At 36.8% G+C, this 25053-nt stretch overlaps 1 protein-coding gene across 1 annotated transcript in view; it reads left to right on the plus strand.

The window, feature by feature from the left end:
• The window catches only part of ARHGAP31 (Rho GTPase activating protein 31), a 146061-nt gene that overhangs the window by 65769 nt on the left and 55239 nt on the right, over positions 1-25053 (plus strand). Inside the window, exon 2 of the mRNA XM_070749932.1 lies at positions 23173-23275. Within this exon, the coding sequence (XP_070606033.1) occupies positions 23173-23275 (103 nt within the window). The remainder of the gene's footprint in view (positions 1-23172; positions 23276-25053) is intronic.

The raw sequence follows: 25053 nt of genomic DNA on the forward strand, positions 1-25053 counted from the left end.
GAACTTGAGTCCAATTCTTGTATCTGTAACACACCTTGTCTATCTGCCTACTAATGTTCATTGACATTAGACCAAAGAAAAGGTTTTGTATAGTTGAAAGACCCAATACAACAGATCATAGTTGTGCCTGAATGCTTTACTTTTTAGTTAAAATATTTGAGAAGAAATGATGTGTAAGGGGCAAATGAAGTACTATTCCATTAAGCTGTTGAGTATATATTGGCATTTGTCAAACAATTTTGTCTCTCCGTTTAATTTTCTTAAAGTAGCTAGAAAATTTTTTGTCTGCCTGCCTGCCTGCCTGCCTGCCTGCCTGCCTACCTACCTACCTACTTCTCTCCCTCCCTCCCTCTCTGTCCATCCATCCATCCATCCATCCATCCATCCATCCATCTATCCATCTATCCATCTATCCATCTATCCATCTATCCATCCATCTATCCATCCATCCATCCATCCATTCATCCATTCATCCATTCATCCATTCATCCATCATCTATTATCTCTCTACTTTGGAACTGAGATTTCTTCTTTGGTCCTATACATAAACTGTGGATTGTAGCATAGATTTACAATAAATTGTAACTGCTAAATGGTTAAATAAATGGAAATTATCAGATAGTAATATGTCCGTCCACATGGAAATCTGCAACGGGTCAGGTGAAGAGATGAACTGAGTATCATCATGTTGAGATGCAAACTATGCCCTTACTACTTTCAACTGATTTTAGAACACATGGAAACGGAGAGGCTTGCATCATGATATCGCAATATGATTATTGGCTTGGGGGGGTGGGGGTGTAACTGTGGTTAGGAATTGATGCCTATGGAGATAGTCCTGTTTGTTATTCAGACATGCCTGATGGCAGCTTACATTTTTGTTATATTAAAAACAGCAGGAGGTTCCAACATTTCATTTCGAAGCAAAAAAAAACCCCTTTAATAGATATATTATGTTGACTTTTCTCATATAATTTATACTAACACATTCAGAGATTAATCATGCATATGTCATAATGCATTACAGAATCCATTTCATTACACTGTAATGCTGGATTCTTGGTGTATTGATGCATAACAAAATGTTTCCATTTCTTTTCCTTGGTGATTCCAGTAATTATTTCTGTGTGGATTTATTTTTGCAAAAAAAAAGAGGGAAGGAGAAGGAGGGAGGGAGGGTGAGAGAGAGAGAGAGACAGACAGACAGACAGAGACCAATAGAGACCGACACACAGAGAGACAGACAGACAAAGGCAGAGAGAGAGAGAGAGAGATCAAGAGACAGAGATTCTTGACTTAATTAGTGTGGGTGGCCTTGAGCTTTCAGTCTTTTTTTCTTTCAGTCTTGGAAGGAAACAGTAGCAAATCATTTTTTAAAACCTTGGTAAGAAAACTGCAGGCTCTCCAGGCAATCTCTAAGAATCATACATACAACAGAGGAAATTCTAGGTTAGATATTTGGATATCCTGTAGGTGGCATCAGTTATGGAAGTTTCATAGCCACAAATTTTTCAAAAGGCAGAACAGAAAACTAAGTTTTTCAAACTCCCCCCCAACCCCCAACCCCCAGTCATGTTACTCATCATGAATAACTGGTAATTCACTGACTGATTTATCAATGAATAGGCACCAGGGCTTCCAAGTGAGCTCATGGAATTTCTCCAGTCATCTGCACTTTAGGCATATGGAATTTTCAAGGCAAAGACATCAGTTATTTGCTCTTTAATAAATCAGAGATGTTGACAGCACTAGAATCTTAGGGTAAAGTCCAGTGGTGGTTTCCTGCCAGTATGGTATGGGGCGCCGCTCTAGTCAATTGCGCAATTTGCGTGCAATGGCTCCATGGCTGTCTTTGCCAGTCTGTGCATGGCGCCATCTCCCCCCCTAATTTTTAGCCTTATTTTTGCTCTCAGAGCATGCGCAGAAGGAAAATTGCACAAGGGGACATGTGCATGATTTTCAGCTATTTTATTTTTGCTCTCTGAGCATGCACGGATGGAAAATTGTCGCTCTGCGCATGCACAAAAGCAAAATGATTGTGATGTGCATGCAGCACACTGGTAGGAAGGTAAGAGGAACCCACCCCTGGTAAAGTCCAACAACATGCACCACCATCTCTTTGATTATATGAATGTCAAGATGGCATATTTATTTATTTATTTATTCATTCATTCATTCATTCATTCATTCATTCATAGAAACATAGAAACATAGAAACATAGAAACATAGAAACATAGAAACATAGAAACATAGAAACATAGAAACATAGAAACATAGAAACATAGAAACATAGAAACATAGAAACATAGAAACATAGAAACATAGAAACATAGAAACATAGAAACATAGAAACATAGAAACATAGAAACATAGAAACATAGAAACATAGAAACATAGAAACATAGAAACATAGAAACATAGAAACATAGAAACATAGAAGACTGATGGCAGAAAAAGACCTCATGATCTATCTGGTCTGCCCTTATACTCATTCATTCATTCATTCATTCATTCATTCATTCATTCATTCATTCAATTTATTTATCTGATTTATCCCACCTGTTTCCAAGGATATCTTAATCACAGTATATCATTTAAATTTCTAGGTAATGGAATCAAATCCTATTTGTCTTAATCAAGTACAGTGGTACCTCTACCTACAAATGCCTCTACTTACAAACTTTTCTAGATAAGAACCCGGTGTTCATGATTTTTTTTACCTCTTCTCATGAACTATTTTCCACTTACAAACCCAAGTCTCTGAAACTGTAACTGGAAAAGGCAGGGAGACGCCTCCACGGAGCCTTTCTAGGAATCTCCTAGGAGGAAACAGGGTTGGAAAAGGTGGGGAGAAGCCTCAGTGGGGCGTCTCTAGGAATCTCCTGGGAGGAAACAGGGTCTCCACACTCCCTGTGGTTTCCCCAATCTAAACACATTATTTCCTTTTACATTGCTTCCTATGGGAAAAATTGCTTCTTCTTACAAACTTTTCTACTTAAGAACCTGGTCACGGAACAAATTAAGTTTGTAAGTACAGGTACCACTTTACTATATATAAGAATTGTTATGATGTGATATTTATTACTTTATAATTTACAGTATGTAATTTCACATCCATATGATCATAAACCCAAGAGTTTTTATTGTAATGCAAACTTCCTGAAATCTCAATTTTTGATAATTTCTCGATCTCCTCAATGTTGGGCATTTACTGTTACCTAAGGAAAGAAAACTTCATTATGAAGTGTTAACATTCATGAGAGAGAGAGAGATGATTAAGACTGCACAATGTGCTATCATACCTCTTAATAAGGAATGCTATTCATTCATTCATTCATTCATTCATTCATTTTATCTCTGCTTCCATCCATAGCGTATGGTAATCTATACCAATTAACGAGCCCACTTTGTAAGGTTGAAACAAGGTATTGAGGATATTGTGAGTGTAACTATTCTTGTAACAGCTGAGACTCTTAGCAGTATCCCACAACTTTCTATTTCTCATTAGTTACAGTATATTAAATAAAAATATTTATTGACTCCAGTAAAGTTTTAAAAACTGATTTCTCTCAGGGTGAGACATATGAAATGTTAGATGGGGTGGAACTATTAAGTAAGAATAGCATCATTATTTTAAAAGTATTTTTATTTTTCATTTTATAAGTTAAGCGAGTCAACTTGGATATTTTGAAATATCCCTGCTCCTGGATATTTTAACAATTATAGCTGTAATGGTAGTTATTAATTTTACATGAATTTGAGAAAATTCCTAATTTAAATTTCCCTAAATGCTGAAAACACATTTTTTCTTAAGTGCTCTTTTCAGGAATATATTCCAGCTAGACCAAAGAGATGTGCAAAATGTAAAACTTTACAAGTCTTAAATGTCACCCATTAAACATGCAATAGATATTTTCTGGACTTTTATTAGCTGTTATTTTCTCTCAGCCAACATAGTAATTTGAAATAATTAATGGTACATTCTTGGGTCACCAACAGTAATGATAGACCTATAAAATTTAGGATTCCCCCAACTATCGTATTATCTTTTGAGATCCCAGAAGCTGTTCCTTGCTTCATTTCTCTGCCAGTTAATTATGTTTAGTAGGCAATTCTTGCACACCAATAGCCATAAACATCATCTACAGAATAGCATTAGATAGTATCAGTGATTTTTTTGATTTTAATTTGATTTTAATTGGATTTGTATGCCGCCCCTCTCCGAGGACTTGGGGCGCCTCACAGCATGTACAGAAAAAACAGGAAACAATAATAACAATCCAATTATACTCTAAAAAACAATCTTAAAATTCTAATTAAAAATTCTAATTAAAAACTATCAATATCATTCATTCAGCAGTCAAACTAAACATTCATCGGTCAGGGAAGAAGGTCTAAGGAACCCCAGGCCTGGTGGCAAAGATGAGTTTTTAAAATTTTTCGGAAGGCAAAGAGGGTGGGGGCAGTACGAATCTCTGGGGGGAGCTGATTCCAGAGGGCCGGCCCCCCCACAGAGAAGGCTCTTCCCCTAGGTCCCACCAGCCGACATTGTTTCGTCGACAGGACCCTAAGGAGACTAACTCTGTGGGACCTCACCGGTCGCTGGGATTCATGTGGCAGAAGGCGGTCTCAGAGATAATCTGGTCCTATGCCATGTAGGGCTTTTTAGGTCATAACCAACACTTTGTGGAATGGATAATTGATAACAATATAAGAAAATTAGTTTGTTTTCCTTTCTCTACTTCCTAATTCTGTGTTCCAGAGATATCAATGTGAATTCTAGTTCATATCAGCTCAGGATAATGATCAATGATAACAGAAACTGATGTCCATCAATATGAGAGTTGTATGTGTAACTTCTTCCCCATTTTATTATGCAAACCTACAAATCTGTACCCACTTCAACTCTGTGTTCTGAAGGCATGATATTGCTTGCTAAATAATGCATAATATAATTTATATACATAATAAAGTGTAAAATAATGCTTCTAACCATTTACATTTTCATGATACTGTAAAGTTGACCTGTCATAAATTTTGCAATAGCATCAATGTGTTTGATTTAATATGCAAATTTCCCCAATTTATAATGTTGGCATGTAGTACTGTATAGTTAAATATCATTTATTACAGTTAAATGTCTTTCTTCTTAGAAATTCTTTTCAGGATTGGCAAAACAATATTTTGTATGTGTGATTATAATTAATCCTTCCTTTCCCCCTCCTTGTTCATACTTGGTAAATGTACCAAACTATGGTAGATTAGGCGCTTAAAACATCAATGAATGCTCAAAGGTTCACAATCGTTAGGGTTTTGTTTTGGTGAAATAATGAGTGATTGCTATGAACTGTGTGATTATGAAACAAACCAATTCATCTTACTTTAGATGACTTACTATAGAGCAGTGTTTCCCAACCTTGGCAACTTGAAGAGATCTGGACTTCAACTCCCAGAATTCCCCAGCCAGCATTCGCTGGCTGGGGAATTCTGGGAGTTGAAGTCTAGATCTCTTCAAGTTGCCAAGGTTGGGAAACACTGCTATAGAGAATTACCTCAGTGTTGTTTTACACATTACTATATGTAATTATTAATTGACATTCAAATATAAAACTCAATTGTATTCATGAGTAGAAGGTCAATTAAATTTCTACGCAGCAGTCTGAATTGGGATGGGTAGATCCTATTTGTTTGGTTCTCTGCTTTGCATGATCTTCACATTAAGACCATGGTATTGTAAACACATAGAAGGTGACTTAGGAATCTAAATACAATGCCACATTCAATAGAATGTTCATTGATCAATAGATGTTCAATGAAATTGCAAAACTATTTCCCCTGTAGCCCTACATTGAATATTTTAAAAAAGGACATGTTCACTGAAAAAAATGTAGAGATGGAGAACGGTTTCATACACTTTGTATATAATAATTTAAATTTGAAGACACTTTTGACTTGATTTGATAAATGAGTGGATCACAGCTTTCTTATGATCAGATAATTTACGGGACCGTCTTCTGCCTCACACTTCCCAGCGACTGATCAGATCCCACAGTGTTGACCTCCTCCGGGTCCCGTTGGCCAAGCATTGCCACTGGCGGGACCGTGGGGGAGGAATATGAAGCTCAACATATAAGCAATGGCTGCCATTCTGTGATATGATTTTTTAGATGTATAAACTGGATTTGGAGAATGATAAATTCAGTGTTAGGTGAACATATAAGAATTTTTCATATATACAGATTATTCAGCAATTCAAGCATGGCTTCAAACTGGTAACGAGCTACATAGAAACCCAGCCAATTACTGTCAGTAAACTTTGGTTTGTATATTATGTATATAATCAACTCTGGTTCATTTAATGAACTATGATTAAAAGAAATACATAGATTAGCACCGGTAGTGGGTTGCTACCGGTGTGGTAGCAGACTGTATACCGGTAGTGTTGTGGTTAGCTCTGGCCCAGCTCCTGCCCCAAGGACTGTGGATGTGGGGGAGACATCCACATGCTGCAGGCCTGTTTTGCCCTCGGTGGAATCTGCTGATGAAGGCTCCGCTGACCGAGAAGACATGAGTGACAGGGAGGAGGAGAGTGTGGCAGACAGCTCAGAAGGAGATCAATTATCTAGCTCCTCCTTGGATTCAGAACAAGAGTTCATGATACAGCCACGCATGCGGAGAGTGATGCATAGGCAACAACAACTGAGAGATTATTATCAAAGAAAATGAGGCCACCTGTGGTTTGGTGGGGCTGTGGTAATTAGTGAGGCTGCTATAAATAGCAGCCTGTGGGTTTGGCCATTGTGGAGGATTATCTGATCATTGTGTTTCGTGACTGCTTTACTGACTTTGACCTTTTGTATGCTGCTTTTTCCCCGCTTTGAAACTAAACAAGAGCAAAGTGTGTTTCACTTTGTGAAAGAAGGACTGTGAATTGCCTCACAGCTGCAAGCTAAGTATCACAGAACTGATAAGGGACTTGTACAAATTACCCGTTTGTTTGGAGACGAGTGCTCTTTGCTATACCAAAAGAGGGCTTAGTTTAAGTGAATTTTCATTATAAAGAACATTGTTTTGAATTTTCAAATGTGTGTGTGTCTGAAATTTGTACCTGTGAATTTTTGGGAGGAGTGTACCAGAGAGCCCAACAGAACAGGTAGTGGCTGCCAGATTGCTCAAGTTGCGTGTGACCGCTCCAGTGACAGTCCTATGGGCGCTGCCATCTTTTTTTGTATTTTTTGCTTCATGCGCATACACAGAAGCAAAATTTCACAAGCTGATGTGCATGTGTGAGAGATTTCAGCAATTTTGTGCTACCGTGCCTACACAGAAGAAAAAAATCACAAAGAACTCTCTTACACTGGTAGCAGCGGTAGTAGCAATCCATCCCTGATTAGTCCAATATGTGATACTTTAATAATTACATACATTTATAGTGTATTGCCACACTTCAGCAAAATTGACATTAGACCAGGTACGTTACTTATATTTAATGTTTATGGCTGCAACCCCAATTTCAAAGATTGTATTGTTTTGGTATAATTAACATACAAATGTTTCTCTAACATGCTGCTTTAGAAATCAGTATTTGTTCTCCTGGTGTTGCTTATTCTTTGTAGTCATTTCTTATATTTACTTTGATTTGCCTCTGCTTTCATAAGTTTTAGAGCTATGTCCTTCTTCATAAACAGCCTGGTATCCTGTTTTGCATTTTCCCATGTAACTGCAGTTAAAAGATTTGAGGATTTTTCCATTAATAATCCCCACACCCTTTTCCTGGCCAGAACACTGTTTAAGAATTGAGGTAATTTATTCAAGAATAGAAAACAGTAATAACTAAGGAGAAAAATCAAGTATGCCAGCAGAAAAAAAATGTGAGCTTGTCAGTGCTGACTGATTTACTGTTATAAAATATTTTAAAATATCCACCTTAACAGGAAATAAAAAAATATACTGTATGTTTACTTTCTATTCAAGTTTCAGAAACCTGATCTCTGCATCATCTAGGTCAGGAGTGTCAAACTCACAACAACACATTGTCATCACGTTATGTATTACAACTTTTTCCCCCTTCACTAAAACAGGGGTGGGCATGGCCAGTGCATGAAGCATCTTGGCTGTGAGTTTGACACCCCTCATCTAGGTCTTCTGATGTGCAATTTCAAAAAGAAAAAAGCAAAGCTATTCAAATTTACCAGGATCTTTAAAGATGCATTTTTCTGCATCAGTGGTAGCCTTCTCCAATATCTCAGTTTTGAAAGAGTCCTTAATCTTGTTTCTTGGTGATTCTAATCTATCTGGTATAATGAAGTAGCTTCAAAGATATTAGGATATATACACACCTAAATCATGAGCTAGTAAATTCTTTATGATTCCAATTTGTTTGGCAACAAGTGTGATTGTTATTTACTAGATGAGAAACTAAGTTTACATATTGACTCCCAGGTAAATTTTGGAACATACAAACTGCTAAGTTGGACTTGGCTTTTGTATCTTGGACCTGCCTTATCTTTTTATTATTCTTCTGTTCAATAGACTGGACATATTTAGATCCCTTCATTATATCAATTAACCTGCAGATCTTTTATCGTCTTTGTTGCTCTTTTCTGCACATTTCCTAAGTCTCAACATCTTTTTGTATCATGATGAAAGAATTGGATGCAGTATTCCAAGTGTGGCCTCACCAGTGCAGTGTAAAGTGGTCCTATCACTTTTCATTGTCTTGACGTCATTCCTCTGTTGATGCAACTGCACTGGCTTTTTGACAACTACAGCATATTGCTGATTCATATTTAAATGGCAATCCACTAGGACATCTACATCCCTCTCACATTTAATCCTGTTGAGCCAAGCATCATGTATTCTCTATCTATGCATTTGTTTTTTCCTGATTAAATGCAGACCTCACATTTCTCACCATTGAACTGCATCCTGGTGGATAGGGACCTCTGTTCAAGCCTGTCAAGAATCTTCTGGATCTTGAGCTTATCTTCCAAAGTATTAACTATTTTTCCCAGCTTGGTGACATCTGCAAATTGGATGACGTCCTCTTCTGTCCCCTCATCTAGCTCATTTATGATGTTGAAGAGTAGTGGGCTCAAAACAGAAGAGGTTCCCTATTGCAGTGTTTCCCAACCTTGGCAACTTGAAGAGATCTGGACTTCAACTCCCAGAATTCCCCAGCCAGCATTTGCTGGCTGGGGAATTCTGGGAGTTGGAGTCCAGATCTCTTCAAGTTGCCAAGGTTGGGAAACACTGCCCTATTGCATACTTCCCTCTATGTAGACAAGAGTTCCACTAAGGACTACTATATCTGCTGAGTATGAATTGTGAAATGTTGTGAGTCTTCGGAGAGGGGGAGCATACAAATCTAATAAATTATTATTATTATTATTATTATTATTATTATTATTATTAATTAATAAACAAACAAACAAACAAACAAATAAATAAATAAATAAATAAATAAATCTTGGATTTATTCTGTTTGCATTTATTTGATTGATTGATTGATTGATCGATCGATCGATCGATTCATTCATTCTGATCTCCTCCCTCCTATTTCCCCCCTATTTCCCCTATGAGATTGTTGGCAGAAAATTACTGGCCTAAAATCACCCAGCTGAATTTTATAGCAGAATTTTCTAGGTGGCTCATTTGTATTTAATATAAAATGTTATAACTACATTCAAGAATACAGACATTATAGCTGAAAGTTGTCAAGTTATTCAAATATATTTCTCTTTTGTTTTGTCCCAAGTGACTATGGAAAGACGAACCAAGAGGGCATTCTGTACATGCATCCACAGCAATATTATAATAGCATGCATTCTTACTTCATGCTGGCTCTGAAATATCTTTCAAGAGACCTGCAGGTTAAGTCAATGTTCCCTTTCTCTTAGATTTGTTGACATAAATGGATCTCGGGGGCCCTTGAGGGAGTAACTAGTGCCTAGGCTTTAGCAATGCTGAGTGGAATAAACTTTGTTTACTCTAGGTAACACCAGGTTAAGATGAAGAGAAAGCAAGTGAAGCATGTTAGGCTGTATAAAAGTTTGCATTACTTGAAAAGTTTCTTGGTATAAAAAAGCTTATTTAAAACCTAAGAGATTTAAAAAAATATTTCCTTCCTTCCTTCCTTCCTTCCTTCCTTCCTTCCTCCTACACAATCAGCTATCTAAATATTCATATAGGTATATTCATGTTATAATGAAAAGCTAAAAATATTTTCACTCTATATAATTTAATAAACCACAATTGATTGAATCCATGCAACCACATGAAATCATATAGCATCATCTCTTATATTACATCATCTCTTATATTACATTCTTATGGTTTTGTCTGCGTGCACATTGTGCAATACCTTTATTTCAGGCTCATTTTTTCCAGCGGCCATGCCTTTAGATGCTGACTGTAGATCTGAAGGTCAGTGGTTCAAATCTCATCACCGGCTCAAGGTTGACTCAGCCTTCCATCATTCCGAGGTGGGTAAAATGAGGACCCGGATTGTGGGGGCAATAGGCTGGCTCTGTTAAAAAAGGGCTATTGCTAACATGTTGTAAGCTGATAAATATTGAATGAATGAATGAATGAATGAATGAATGAATGAATGAATGAATAAATAAATAAATAAATAAATCTTTCAGTTTTTCATTCCAAACATTCTTTTTCTTAGTTCTTACCGTAAAATCCTATACCTTTATGGCACATTATAACCTAATTCTTTTTATACTATTCTGAAGAATATGCACATCTCTTTTCCTTTTCTTCTATGGGGGAGAAATTTGATATATTTTCATAATTTCTCTGCCTTCAGTTATTCCACTTCCACCCTAATTTATTTCGTTTCTTTTCTTCCATATTCACTTTTTTCAAGATTCACTCTTGTCAACAGCAAAAGCATATTTCCCCTACAGTCTGAACCTCTGATCATTCTTGTGCACTTTATATTATTCTCACAATCTTTTCCCATTAAAAATCCAAATCATGGTTTCAAATTTATGTTCATTCATTTGCTGAGTGTATGTATGAACAGACATACTTTAAACAAAAATATCCAAATTGGTTCTATTCCAAGCAGATACGTACCATTCATCATTCCCATTCTTTCTTAAGTCTCCAAATGTTTTTTTGTCCTGTTTATATTCATTCATAGCATTTATTATTATTATTATTATTATTATTATTATTATTATTATTATTATTATTTAGATTTGTATGCCGCCCCTCTCCGTAGACTCGGGGCGGCTCACAACAGTGATAAAAAACAATACATGGTAACAAATCTAATAATTAAAATCTAAAATAACAGTTTTACATTACAAAGTCTAAAAAAAAAAAAACCCAATAGATAGAATACATACACACAGTCATATCATGCACAAAATTACATAGGCAAGGGGGGGATGTCTCAGTTCCCCCAAGCCTGACAACAGAGGTGGGTTTTAAGGAGTTTACAAAAGGCAAGGAGGGTGGGGACAGTCCTAATCTCTGGGGGGAGTTAATTCCAGAGGGTTGGAGCCACCACAGAGAAGGCTCTTCCCCTAGGTCCCACCAGACGACATTGTTTAGTTCATGTTGTGCAAAAGTATCATTTTTTCTTCTGGATCATTTTTAGAATGTTGAAGTTCTTTTCTCCAAAATTCCTTCTTAGTTCTTTCATTATAATCAATTACTGGAGTGTGTACTGTATCCCACCTACGGATTCCTACTTTCAGAGTCACTTACAGCAAGCTAGGTAACACTCATTAATAGTTTTTAATGTAAATAGAAGACTTATTGGTTATAATTATATCTATATTTTCATTAAAACATTATAGTCTTTGACCAAAACTCCAGCAGAATAAGTAAAACCTGATGCACAATAAAACATTTAACTGAGCAAACTTATCTCTGCAGATAATCATTTTGTCCCAAGATAGTGACCTTCTCATGACATATGTTTAGATATGTAGCACACCCATATTTTTACTTCTCAGCATGTATTTATTATTTTACTGTGCAAGATCAGGCTCTTTTCAATCAGATCTGTAGGTCTTCCTAGCTGGCAAAGTTGAATCAACTGAGAGGCAAGAGCAAAATTAGATGTTGTAGTGTCAAGCATTTCTGGTAATCCCTGAAAGTAGTAGTCATAGATTTCACATTCCTTTGTGCCTAATTGGGCACAATACAATAAAACATGGGATATGATCAAATTGTTCCAATCTGCCTGCTGCGTGCCATCTGCATTTATCTGTGAGTGTATATTTTTGTCTGAAATAAAAAATGTGAATTTTTGGACTATTGAATTTTAGACTATTAAAGTTTGTGTTTGGGATAAAAATATGGTTTAAAACTCATAATGTTTCCATTTAGTATAATTACTGAATTAGAAATGATAGCCAATTTTACATTAGAATCAATTTGATCTTGCCATCTATTTAAAAAAAAGTAGAAGAAAATAGTGCATTGGACACAGTACTGAAAATAACAAAAGAAACTTGTGGTTTTATCAAATAGTTGTGGCTTTTCAGTCTTAGAAGTTCACAGAATCATTTCTAATTCAGTTAGTGTAAAGAATGATGTATTATTCAACATCTTGATTGTCTATTCCAATTTAGTCTGAACTGAACTGTATGATTGATTTGGTTGTCCACTTTGGTTAAGAAAATGAGTAGTAGTCCTATCATAAGTAATTGCATACTTTCAGCTCCCTCGGTCTGAAACAGGCATTAGTCATTTGGACTTCATGTTTAGGCTTACCTGCTTGAGAGTCCTATGTTATATCAATTGTTTTCAGGCATTTCTTTATGCTGATTGTGTTTAGATATATGCTGCATGAAGCATTATTTAATCTATATTACTAAAACTATCAACTTTTTAATATATTTTGTAACCTATACAGTGGTACCTCGGTTCTCGAACGCTTTGGTTTTCGTACATTTCGGATACCGAACAAAATTTTCTGCAAAAATTTGCTTCAGTATCCGAACAAAAATTCGGATACTGAACAGAAAATTTTGTTTACTATCCGAAATGTAAGAGGGGACGAGGTGAGAGGGAATGGGTGCCGGAATCCCGACATGCCCCTCCTGGCCGCCCTCTTAACAGCCTCCCAGTCTCTACCTTGTAACTGCTCCAAGCTGCAGGAAGGGTAGGGCTGGTTGCAATACCGGCAGCTTCGGGGGGCTACTTTCCTCAGCGGTTCAGTTGGTTGCCTCCAAGCAGCTGCACGAATTTTTTCTTTCCTGGCGGCCAGGAACGTCACGTGATGAAGGGAAGCCGCCGCCGCCACCGCCAGGAAAGAAAAAGTTCGTGCAGCTGCTTGGAGGCAACCAACTGAACTGCGTGATGTTCCCGGCGCTGCTGCTGCTCCTCGAGCCGCCCAGCCTCTACCTTGTAACTGCTCCAAGCTGCAGGAAGGGTAGGGCTGGTTGCAATACCGGCAGCTTCAGGGGGCTCCTTTCCTCAGCGTTTCAGTTGATTACCTCCAGGCAGCTGCCTCAACCTTTTCTTTCCCGGTGGCGGCGGTGGCTCCGGCGGCTTCCCTTCAACACGTGACATTCCTGATGCTGCTGGTGCTCCTCGAATCCATTTCCATTATTTCCTATGGGATAAATTAATTCGGTTCTCGACCAAATCAGTTCTCAACCACACTTCTGGAACGGATTGTGGCCGAGAACCGAGGTACCACTGTACTTGGGCAAAATGCTGCACCATATGGCAAAACTTTCTCAATGAAGGTACCTCAAGTGGGCTAATTTACAAAATGCCAGGACCCATCATTCCTGCTTCAGTGTTGGCACACTGCTTCTGTTGAGCATCATGGGTAGGGTAGGGTACTGTTGTGTGGAAAGAAGGAAGGGAGGGAGGGAGGGTGGGAGGAGGGAGGGAGGGAGGAAAGCTAAGGTATCCAGAAAATTTAGAACATAAAAACAGATTTGGCTTTACAAATTCTATTGATCACTTTCTGGACTAAAAACTCCATCAATGGCATATTCATATAGTTATGTCTAAATATGAAATCAAAAAGCTATCTGGAAATGGTTGAGTTACAGAAGAACTAAGATAGATGGAGTATCAGAAAGAATACATGTTCTGAGGGATATGTTCAAAAGTCTATAATTCCAAATGCTTTCATAATTTCCAAAAAGATTTGATCAGTCCAACAAGGCTAGGCCAGGCATTGGCTGCCGATCAGTTTCCAGTCACAATTCAAAGTGTTGGTCATGACCTTTAAAGCCCTACATGGCATTGGACCAGATTACCTCCGGAACCACCTGCTACCGCACAAATCCCAGCGACCGATAAGGTCCCACAGAATTAGCCTTCTCCGGGTCCCGCCGACTAAACAATGTTGTTTGGCGGGCCCCAGGGGAAAAGCCTTCTCTGTGGCGGCCCCGGCCCTCTGGAACCAACTCCCCCCGGAGATTAGAACTGCCCCCACCATCCCTATCTTTTGTAAACTACTCAAGACTCACTTATGCCACCAGGCATGGGGGAGTTGAGATATTCCTTCCCCCTAGGCCATTACAATTTATGCATGGTATGTTTGTGTGTATGTTTGGTTTCATAATAAGGGTTTTTAGTTGTTTTAGTATTGGATTGTTACATGCTGTTTTTATCATTGTTGTTAGCTGCCCCGAGTCTACAGAGAGGGGCGGCATACAAATCCAATAAATAAATAAATAAATAAATTTATCTTATGCCTCCTGGAAATGCTATACTTATTTTTCTCCTGGAATATCATATTGGTATATCCATTGATTGAATATCCATCATTGGTCCATTATTCACATTATTGTGAGAATCATATATTGTGCATTCTTCAAAGATGTCATTTTTCAAATGGTACGTAGGTTAAATTTTTCCAGAATAAAGTTTTCTGTTTCTATGGCTTGTTCTAAGTAAGTATCACTTCTTCAACTAGCATGTGTGTTCTGTAACAAATACTTCAAAGCCAGCTACAGAGTATCCACATGGCATTGTATAATGAATGGCACTGTGTACTAGCAACAATATTTCAGCATTAATAAATGCATGCTAAATCTATGCTAACAGAATAGAAAGTACTTCTTGCTAAAGAATGCCTATTTAATTTGAGGCTCTGCAACATGAATAGGAATACTAACTGCAAATCAAACATTAACACTTGATAATGTTTACACTGCTTTTGGAACAAATGTCCATACTTGGCAAAATCGCAGAATTGATAGTCAAGCCAACTCTCTTAAACTTCCCTTTTACAAATTAAAACATACTTGAATTATGGTAATTATTCTAAAGGGAACTTAGTTTTTAATATCTGGTAAGAGGAAAACTGATTTGGAGTGAAGCTTACTACATTCAAATATCAACTAGCAAATGTTCTACCCTCCACATCGGAAAAAAAAGAATCCGAACCTCATATAATAACTGAATAAACAAAATTTCACAGCCAACCCCCACTCAGTAAAAGACCTTGGAATACTAATATCAAATGATCTAAGTGCCAAAGCCCACTGCAACAATATCGCCAAAAAGGCTTCTAGAGTTGTTAACCTGATCCTACGCAGCTTCTGCTCTGGCAATATCACGCTACTCACCAGAGCCTACAAAACTTTTGCCAGACCCATCCTTGAATACAGTTCATCTGTCTGGAACCCATACCACATCTCGGACATCAACACCCTTGAAAATGTCCAAAGATACTTCACCAGAAGAGCCCTTCACTCCTCCACTCGAAACAGAATACCCTACGAAAGCAGACTATCAATCCTAGGTCTAGAAAGCTTAGAACTACATTGCCTAAAACACAATCTAAGTATTGCCCACAAGATCATATGTTGCAACGTTCTACCTGTCAATGACTATTTCAGCTTCAATCGCAACAACACAAGAGCACGCAACAGATTCAAACTTAATATTAACTGCTTCAAACTTGACTGTAAAAAATATGAGTTCAGCAACTGAATTGTCGAAGCGTGGAACTCATTACCTGACTCAGTAGTGTCAACCCCTAACCCCAAACCTTTTTCCCTTAGACTATCTACGATTGACCTCTCCAGGTTCCTTAGAGGTCAGTAAGGGGCGTGCATAAGTGCACCAGTTGCCTTCCGTCCCCTGTCCAATTGTTTCTCCTTATCTCATTTATCTTTTCTTCCTTTCAAATATGTTCACCTATACTTTTATATCTTATCTTCTATTCTTTTCTTTACTTATATTATTACATATCTTTCTCTTCAATGTGTATTATGTATTGGACAAAATAAATAAATAAATAAATAAAATAAAATAAAATAAAAAATATAACAAAGAAAATGTAGGTTGCCATGCCCATTGCCATCATCATCATTATCACAATAATCATTTATCTTATTTTGCTGCTGCCCCTGCTTCTGTTTACCATCCATGCAGGCAAATGGTTTTCATGGAAAAGGTTAGCTATGCTAAAAGGAAGTTCCATTGCTTGAAGAGGAAGTAAGGCCTGACATCAACAGGAAGTTCTGTACTGTTCAGCTACTGTGACTCTCAAGAGGAAAACCAATGTGAAACAATTTGGCCGGTCATTTAAAGCTAATATGCAGGAAGGGAATATGTGCTGGTGTTTGTAGAAGAGAGGAAATGATAAATGCTACCTAGTATGACATGGACCAGAGATAGTGGAGCAAAAAAAGGAGTTTTTCCTGAAGCTAGGTTTGAACCTCTGATTCACCAAATGGAAAACAAAACAAAGAACAAATCACAGAGTAAAAAAGTGCATGGGATTGCATTAGAGATTGCAGCTGGAGAGAGCCGAATTTATGTGGCAATATATTAGACACCTGACGTTCTGCTGTTAGAAGTCAAAGAAAATGTTCAAATTTTACTATTCAAAGCAAGGTTCCTCAAAAGGGGTCAATATTGACTTCTAAGAACCCATGGGACTATTCATGATTCTTCTTGATATTGTTGTTATTCATAGTACAATGAGTTAAAGTACCAGCATTTATTAAATGGTTTTCATATAATAAATGGCAGTTGATGGACAGTCTGAAACTTCACGAGCAAGTCAATAAGCTGAAAAATTTGAGTATCCCTGATCTAATGCAAAGGTATATCTAAATGTTGGAAATAAGTACTACCGCTTTCTGCAAAAGTACAAAACTCTATTCACCTTTGTTGTTTTAATTCATCTTTCTACTTTTATGACAACCAAAGTTTTGGTTTTTTTAAAAAAGTTTTAAGGATGGGAATAGGATTGCAAAAAGTAAAACATGACATTTCCATGTTATATCTGTATTTGTAATTTAAAATTTCACATTTGCCAGAGTTTTCCTGGATTACTTTATTTTGTTATTTTCTCTTACACAGGGTAATGTGTAAGAGAAAATAACAACTTTGTTTATTTGATTCATCGATTGATTTGTGTGCTGCCTATCTTCTCTAGAGGCAACTGATTTAATTCAACCATAATTCACATAAATTCACAAAAAACTAATTCAGTCAATCTGAAACACAATGTAAAACTTGGGATCTATAGAAAACACAAGAAATAAAATGAATAAAAACATTGAAATAAGCTCAGAGAAAATATTTTATTTGATATTTTTGATGGAACATTAATTTAAGCAATTGCATATGATTTTTAAAAACTTGGTTTTATCTACTTCTGCATGAGTAGTTGCAACAAGTCAAATTTGGGTAGAAGAAGAAAGAAGTGATATGCATGTACTGTCCAGTCAAATCACTATATTATAAGCAAATCCTTTCTATAAGAAACAAACATCTGGCAAGTTTAAAAGAAGCTAAATTAAATTGGTCTCCCATTAAGGATGTCCAGTAAAGAATATGTAGGACTAAGTTTGTCATTTAATTGATGTTGGAAGGTTTGTAAGCAAAAGAATATCACTAGTTGCAATTTTTCTAGTTCAGGAAGTATCTAAATTATCTGAATTGATGTGAAGTCTCCTGGATGAAATTGTAATCAAATGCTAGGCCAAAAACAAGCTTTTAAAAGGAGAAAGTAAACTGGAAGACTGTATAACAGTCTATACCTATTTATATGTTTATTTTTTTGGAACAGGATAATCACTGATTCCTATGTTTATTTCTCTTTTATAAAAACATCACTTACCACTGTATATCTTTGAGGTTTAATTATTTAATTTCATTTCCTCATACAGACAGACTTAGATTCAGTATTTGAAAGACCATGCTAAAAATAAGAGTAGTTAAGTAACAGAATAAGGACTGAGTCATAGATAAATTCCCTTATTTGATGGTGTAAATTTTCTTTTTGAAGTGTTTAAGCAATGATAAGTTCTTAACCATTTTGTCATGGATGATTGGCACTGTGGCTGAGCCACAGTATTCATTACCTCTTGATGTTTTATTATATGCAGTGCATTTATTGGATTTATTTCATCATTCACCTGCCAGTTATTGTGATTTAAATAGTCAAATGATGACAAAAACAGAGGATGAAATTACCCATTATTTTATTTTTCATAGTCAGTGGACAGATGGAAGTTCTGCCCAGATTTGATAGATGTTTTTTTTAAATAAATGAAGCTATTGTTATTTTTTCTTTGTGTTATTGCTTCTGCCACTTCTCTTCCTTTTTCATTCTAATTATAGTGGTGGAATTTGGTGCTTTTCCTACTAAGTTATATAATACCTCCCGACTTCAGTTACTGTCTAGGGAGATTCTCAGTCATCCATATCATAATTGTCCCAAAGTTTGGGACAACTATGCCAACTTCTCATTCAAGAAACTTGGATGAGAAGTGAAAGGTTTTCAAAGAAAAACAAAAAAGTCCAATTGCCTCTTGGAAAAAACACCTTTGGGACAACTTCAATTACTAATTTCACAAAATACCGTAGATCAGTTCAATTTCTCTCTTAGTGAGATAACTTTTATACTTAAAGCATTGTCTTTCCTCCAGCGTCCATTCATTTGTTATTTCCATTTATACCTTTTCCAGGAGACTTTCAGAGGCTAAATTTCTGGAACTTTAGTTCCACTTTGAAGTCTAACATGCCTATGTACTTGTACTGTATGTTGCTTCTTATAACTGAAATAGACTTAAGCTTTTGGTCAGTTTTGCAAATCATTATACTAATCATTGGGACAAATTGCTGAACTATCTGATATTGTGACAAAATGAGAAAATAGAAACATGGATTCCAGGAAGGATGTCTTCGTGATGTCAAAGCTCCACCCATGGAATTCCCTATTGGGATTCCCCACCTCCATTTGAGCCTCCTGACCGGCCGACAGCTCCGCGGCTCTTTTGCAAAGCTGACAGCCGGGCGGTGGGACTTCTTGGCATCCTCCTGAACCCGAACTTTTGCCGAACTTCTGGGTTCGGCGTTCAGTAGAATACTGAGAAGCCCCCCGCTGTTTCAAAAGGTGACAGCCGGGCAGTGGCGCCCAGCGGAGCACCATTTTTGCATTTCTTTTTTTGCTTGCATGCATTAATTGACTTTGCATTGTTTCCTATGGGAAACATTGTTTCGTCTTACGAACTTTTCGCCTTACGAACCTCCTCCCGGAACCAATTAAGTTCGTAAGACGAGGTATTACTATACTTGCATCCTGACATATGCCAGAGGTTCTCAAGTTCCAGATTTTGTTATTTCCATGTATAGGTGCCTATGAATTATAGTTTACCAACAAATCAAGGTGTCTGAATGTCCAGAGAATTTACATTTGAGGTATAGTGAAAAATATCCTTTTTAGCTACATGTTATAGTATAAACCACATGGTATAAGCTGCATATATACAAAAGCTTTTCACACAACATCATATTTTAAGCTGTATTTGCAGGGCTACATCACAACATGGTCCTTATTTATGAGAGGCTGTCTGTGTGGTTTTACACATAAGTCCTCCATGATAATAGATCTGTTCTGTAAGATGCAGAGTGGTTCCCATGTATCATTAAGCCAGAGGGCAGCTTGTTCAGTTTTAGCTTAGCATGTTAAGAGAATTACAGTGTTTATAGATCATAGCTTAAGAGCAGGTTATGCACATGACACTTAGTCAAAATGTGGTTTTCTTGTTTGTAGCAAATTGTATGAATATAGCCATCGTGGTTTAAAAACTTTGTTGTAGGGAATAATAATTATATAAATGAAGCTATTTGTGTTTTGTTCTGAAATAGAGCTTAAACTATGGCTTAGGGATTTTTTTTTTTGTATTGCACCAGAATGTACATTTTGCAAATATTATATTGATAACCCAAATAATAGATTACCTTCATGTGCATTCAAGGCCAGAATCTAGTAACGTTGCTAAAAATTTCAATATTTTATTTTTGTTGGGTTTTTTTAAAATAACATGGCAGAGCAATCTGAAAATGAATGTAAATATCTTTCTTAATGTGAAAATTCATCTATGAATTTATAGTATCAATTCATCTTTAACTGATACATAACTGATATAATTATTTAAGCAAACATATTTATCCATTGAAGTATATCTTGTACTTGAGCTAGACCTGATTCTCCACCCATCTATTTATTTAGTTAAATGATTAGAAATATATTTCTCTATATTATCACCCTTTATATATACTGAAACCATAAAATAGAAATACAGCTGAAAATAATTGCACAAATGCTTGAGACCACTACTATAAAACATGACTACCGACTATCTTGTTCTTGTAAAACAAAATCTGTTGTTCTCAATGTAAGATAACTAGCAATGAGACCTTTTAGAAATCTCAGAACAATTATTTCTTGCAAATTAGGCGGAGTTTTTAAAAAAGAAAAATAGGAAAATATGGTGAGAACTTATGATACAAATATTGCTTATTTTTAGCATCCTTTACAAATATGTGGTCACTTTGTTATTTAAAATATGATACAATAACTTGCTTTGCTTATCAAAGTCGGATGTATTGTATAGAAATGAAATGTATAAGTTGATTAATATAATAATGAGAAATGATTCCATTGAAATTACTTTAACTATTCTAATTTTTGCTGTAACTATAGCTACCAGCTGCTGAATAATAAGAAAGTGTCATCTCTGTAATTTTGCTTATGTATGATAAGTAGGCAGGTAGAAGTTAAAATTTAAAAAATGAAAAACATCAGTTGTTTTTTTTAAAAAACCCTTTGATTTCCATATTGGACATGACTGGCTAGAGAATTCCCAGAGTGGAAGTCCACACTTCTTAAAGTTGGAAAATTTGAGAAACTAAATGGAAACTTCAGCCTGATGATGGTGAATGTGATTTCACCGAAACGTCGCATAGACATGCAAAATATTACAGAACTCAGAACAATCTACATATATATGTTTTTTTAGCTGGAATTTTAAAATTAAGGGAGACTAGGATGGTCCCATTTCGGCCTTGCTAGTCTCCCTTAATTTTAGAATTCCAGCTAAAAAAACATTTGACACATACAGAATATAGTTGTCGGCTATAAATAAAAAATTAACTGCCTTGTAATGGACCTGGGTTGGACCTAGAGGCAAAAAGGAGCTGTGACGTTCCTTCAATATACCAGGGTGATCCGACATAAACACACACACACACACACACACACACACATATATATGATGGTCTTGGTATATTTGGGTTTCTTCTTGTGTAGGATTTGGAAATTTCTGGCGATGTTTCGACGAGGTCCCACTCGTCATCTTCAGGCTGGTGTTTCTGTCCTTGTTCTAGGGCGAACACAGTGAGACCTGAGCTGCCTTCCTTCTATAAATACTGGTGGCTGGGTGTGGTTTGATGGCTCAGCAATTGCCTGCTGGGTGTGGTTTGATTGCTGAGCCATCAAACCACATCCAGCCACCAATATTTATAGAAGGAAGGCAGCTCAGGTCTCGCTGTGTTCGCCCTAGAACAAGGACAGAAACACCAGCCTGAAGATGACGAGTGGGACCTCATGAAAACGTCACCAGAAATTTCCAAATCCTACACAGGAAGAAACCGGAATATACCAAGACCATCATACCTGTACCCATGAAAATCTACGAAAACATATATATACAGTGGTACCTCGAGATACGAGTTTAATTCGTTCCGGACCTGGGCTCTTAAGTCGAGCAGCTCTTATCTCGAACGACTTTTCCCCATAGGAATTAATGTAAATAATTTTAATTGGTTCCAGCCCTCAAAAAACTCACAAAGTTAGTCTAAATTATGCGGAAAGACATGTTTTTAATGAAGAAATGTACATGTACATATAAATGAATAATGAAGTTTCTTTCACTTAACTTGTAAACTTTCTTAAACTTTTAAATTTACATATGTTCAACTTCTCTGCCACCCAATCCTGTAGGACAGAGGTCCCCAACCCTTTTTGCACCAGGGACCGGCTTTAAGCGATCAAGAGAGGAATGGGTGAATGAATGGACGGAGGGTGGGAAGGAAGGAAGGAAGGAAAGAGGGAAGGGACAGGAACAGAGGAAGGAAGCAAGGAAACTTATGAAAGGGGAGAGTAAGAGAGGAATGAGTGAAGGGAGGGAGGGAGGGAAGAAGGTGGGAAGGAGAAAGAAAAGAAGAAATAGAGGAAGGGAAGGTAAAAGAGAGAAAGAAAAAGAGCAAGAAAGAAAGAAAGAAAGAAAGAAAGGGGGAAGGGACAGGAACAGAGGAAGGAAGCAAGAAAACTTATGAAAGGGGAGAGTAAGAGAGGAATGAGTGAAGGGAGGGAGGGAGGGAAGAAGGTGGGAAGGAGAAAGAAAAGAAGAAATAGAGGAAGGGAAGGTAAAAGAGAGAAAGAAAAAGAGCAAGAAAGAAAGCTGCAAGCACCCCCCGAGCCCCCCAGGCCGGCTGCAACCTTTTAAAACATGCGCGCCGCTTCGCAGCTGTCTCCTGAAGCCAAACGCGGAAGTTAGCGTTTGGCTTCAGGAGACAGCTCCTTGGCGCTTGTATCTCGAATTTGGGCTTGTAAGTAGAACAAAAATATCTCTCCCCTCCCAGCTCTTATCTCGAGTTGCTCTTAAGTAGAGCAGCTCTTATGTCGGGGTTCCACTGTATATGTTTGAATTTGAATTTATTTAAGATACTGTGCCATTTTACAAAATAGAACCCATATACATGTTTCTATCTGTCAAACATATGCTTAAAAAGGAAGCTAATTTTTCTTTTTATGTAGTAATTAGTTTGATTCGTAGTTGCATCACAACTGTATACTCTTTAGTCATCATCAGTAATTTTTGGTAGCAAATATTAATAATGATGTTGAATACCTTTTCTTCTTCTTGTAGTTCCTATGGTGCTGAAGAGCTGTGCAGAGTTCATTGAGACTCATGGAATTGTGGATGGGATCTATCGGCTTTCTGGTGTGACATCCAACATTCAGAAACTGAGGTGACAAAAATGAATCCATATTAAGCCTTTTATGTACTTTGTTTTTCATGAGGGGGCTATAAATACAAGCATGTGGATTTAACTTTAATTTTTATTTTAAAATATATCACTAGAATATAAAAAGTAGCTACAAAATAAATTCAAAAACGTTTTCAAGTTTCAAGTTTCAAGTTTTATTGGATTTATATGCCGCCCCTCTCCGAAAACTCGGAGCGGCTAACAGCAATCATAAACAGTATACAATAATAATCCAATACTAAAAGCGAATTAAAAACCCCTTAATATACAAAACCAAACATACATACAAATATACCATGTATACAATTGTAACGGCCTAGGGGGAGAAGGAATCTTAATTCCCCCATGCCTTGTGGCAGAGGTGGGTTTTAAGTAGCTTACGAAAGGCAAGGAGGGTGGGGGCAATTCTAATCTCTGGGGGGAGTTGGTTCCAGAGGGCCGGGGCCGCCACAGAGAAGGCTCTTCCCCTGGGTCCCACCAAGCGGCATTGTTTAGCTGACGGGACCTGGAAAAGACCCACTTCTTGAGCGTCATTATATGGGAGTTTTCAAAAAGGTCTAAATGACTTAAACTATGTAGACATTTGAATGTAGTTTAGATTTTTTAATTAATTAATTTCTAAGATTATTTACTTCACTAATGAATCTGGGACAGCTTATGAAGAGTAAAACAACTGAAAAGTAAAATACAAAAGGCTAATAAGAAAAACTGCATCAGGGGAAGAATGATATCCATATAAAATACAATAGGTTCACACTTAACCTAAATTTTTTTTGAAAGAACCTGACCTTTGACATCCTCTTACTAGTCAGTGAAGCTGAGGCCATATGAAGGAGTGGTGTTTAGAGGACTGACACAGCACAGAAAATACAGGTTTCTGGAATTTTCTAAAATGACATTGGTTAATTTAAGGGAATCTGGAGTGTTCAATTCCTGTCAGGTATTATAAATGAGGAGAAATGATTCTGCAAGCTGTATGCCATGCTGATATTCCTCCCAGTAGAGGCGATTTTATTACAATCAGAGACGAGCGTTACAATAAGTATTGAAAAATAAAATAAGATAAAATTTAATGTAATTTAATTTAAGAAGACAAAATAATATTTAACAATTGGTAGTAGAATTTATTTATTTATTTATTTATTTATTTATTTATTCATTCATTCATTCATTCATTCATTCATTCATTTATTTATTTATTTATTGGATTTGTATGCCGCCCCTCTCCGTAGACTTGGGCGGCTAACAACAGTAATAAAAACAGCATATAAAAATCCAATATTAAAACAGTTAAAACCCTTATTATAAAACCAAACATACATACAGACATACCATGCATAAAATTAAGGAACATTTAGTTCAAGAAATAAAAGCAGCAGGAATGTTACATGAAAATAATTGTTGGACTTATTGATTAAATTTATTTATTTATTCATTCATTCATTCAATTTTTTATGCCGCCCTTCTCCTTAGACTCAGGGCGGCTTACAACATGTTAGCAATAGCACTTTTTAACAGAACCAGCATTATTGCCCCCACAATCCGGGTCCTCATTTTACCCACCTCGCAAGGATGGAAGGCTGAGTCAACGTTCAGCCGGTGATGAGATTTGAACCGCTGACCTACAGATCTACAGTCAGCTTCAGTGGGCTGCAATACAACACTCTACCTGCTATGCCAGTGGGTAAAGTCTTCCTAATTTTGCAGACCATGAAACAAAATTTAGCTACTTTCAAAGAGACATTAGATTGATCCAATAA

This window comes from Erythrolamprus reginae, chromosome 4 (assembly GCF_031021105.1).
Source record: "Erythrolamprus reginae isolate rEryReg1 chromosome 4, rEryReg1.hap1, whole genome shotgun sequence".
Classification (NCBI taxonomy): Eukaryota; Metazoa; Chordata; class Lepidosauria; order Squamata; family Dipsadidae; genus Erythrolamprus; species Erythrolamprus reginae.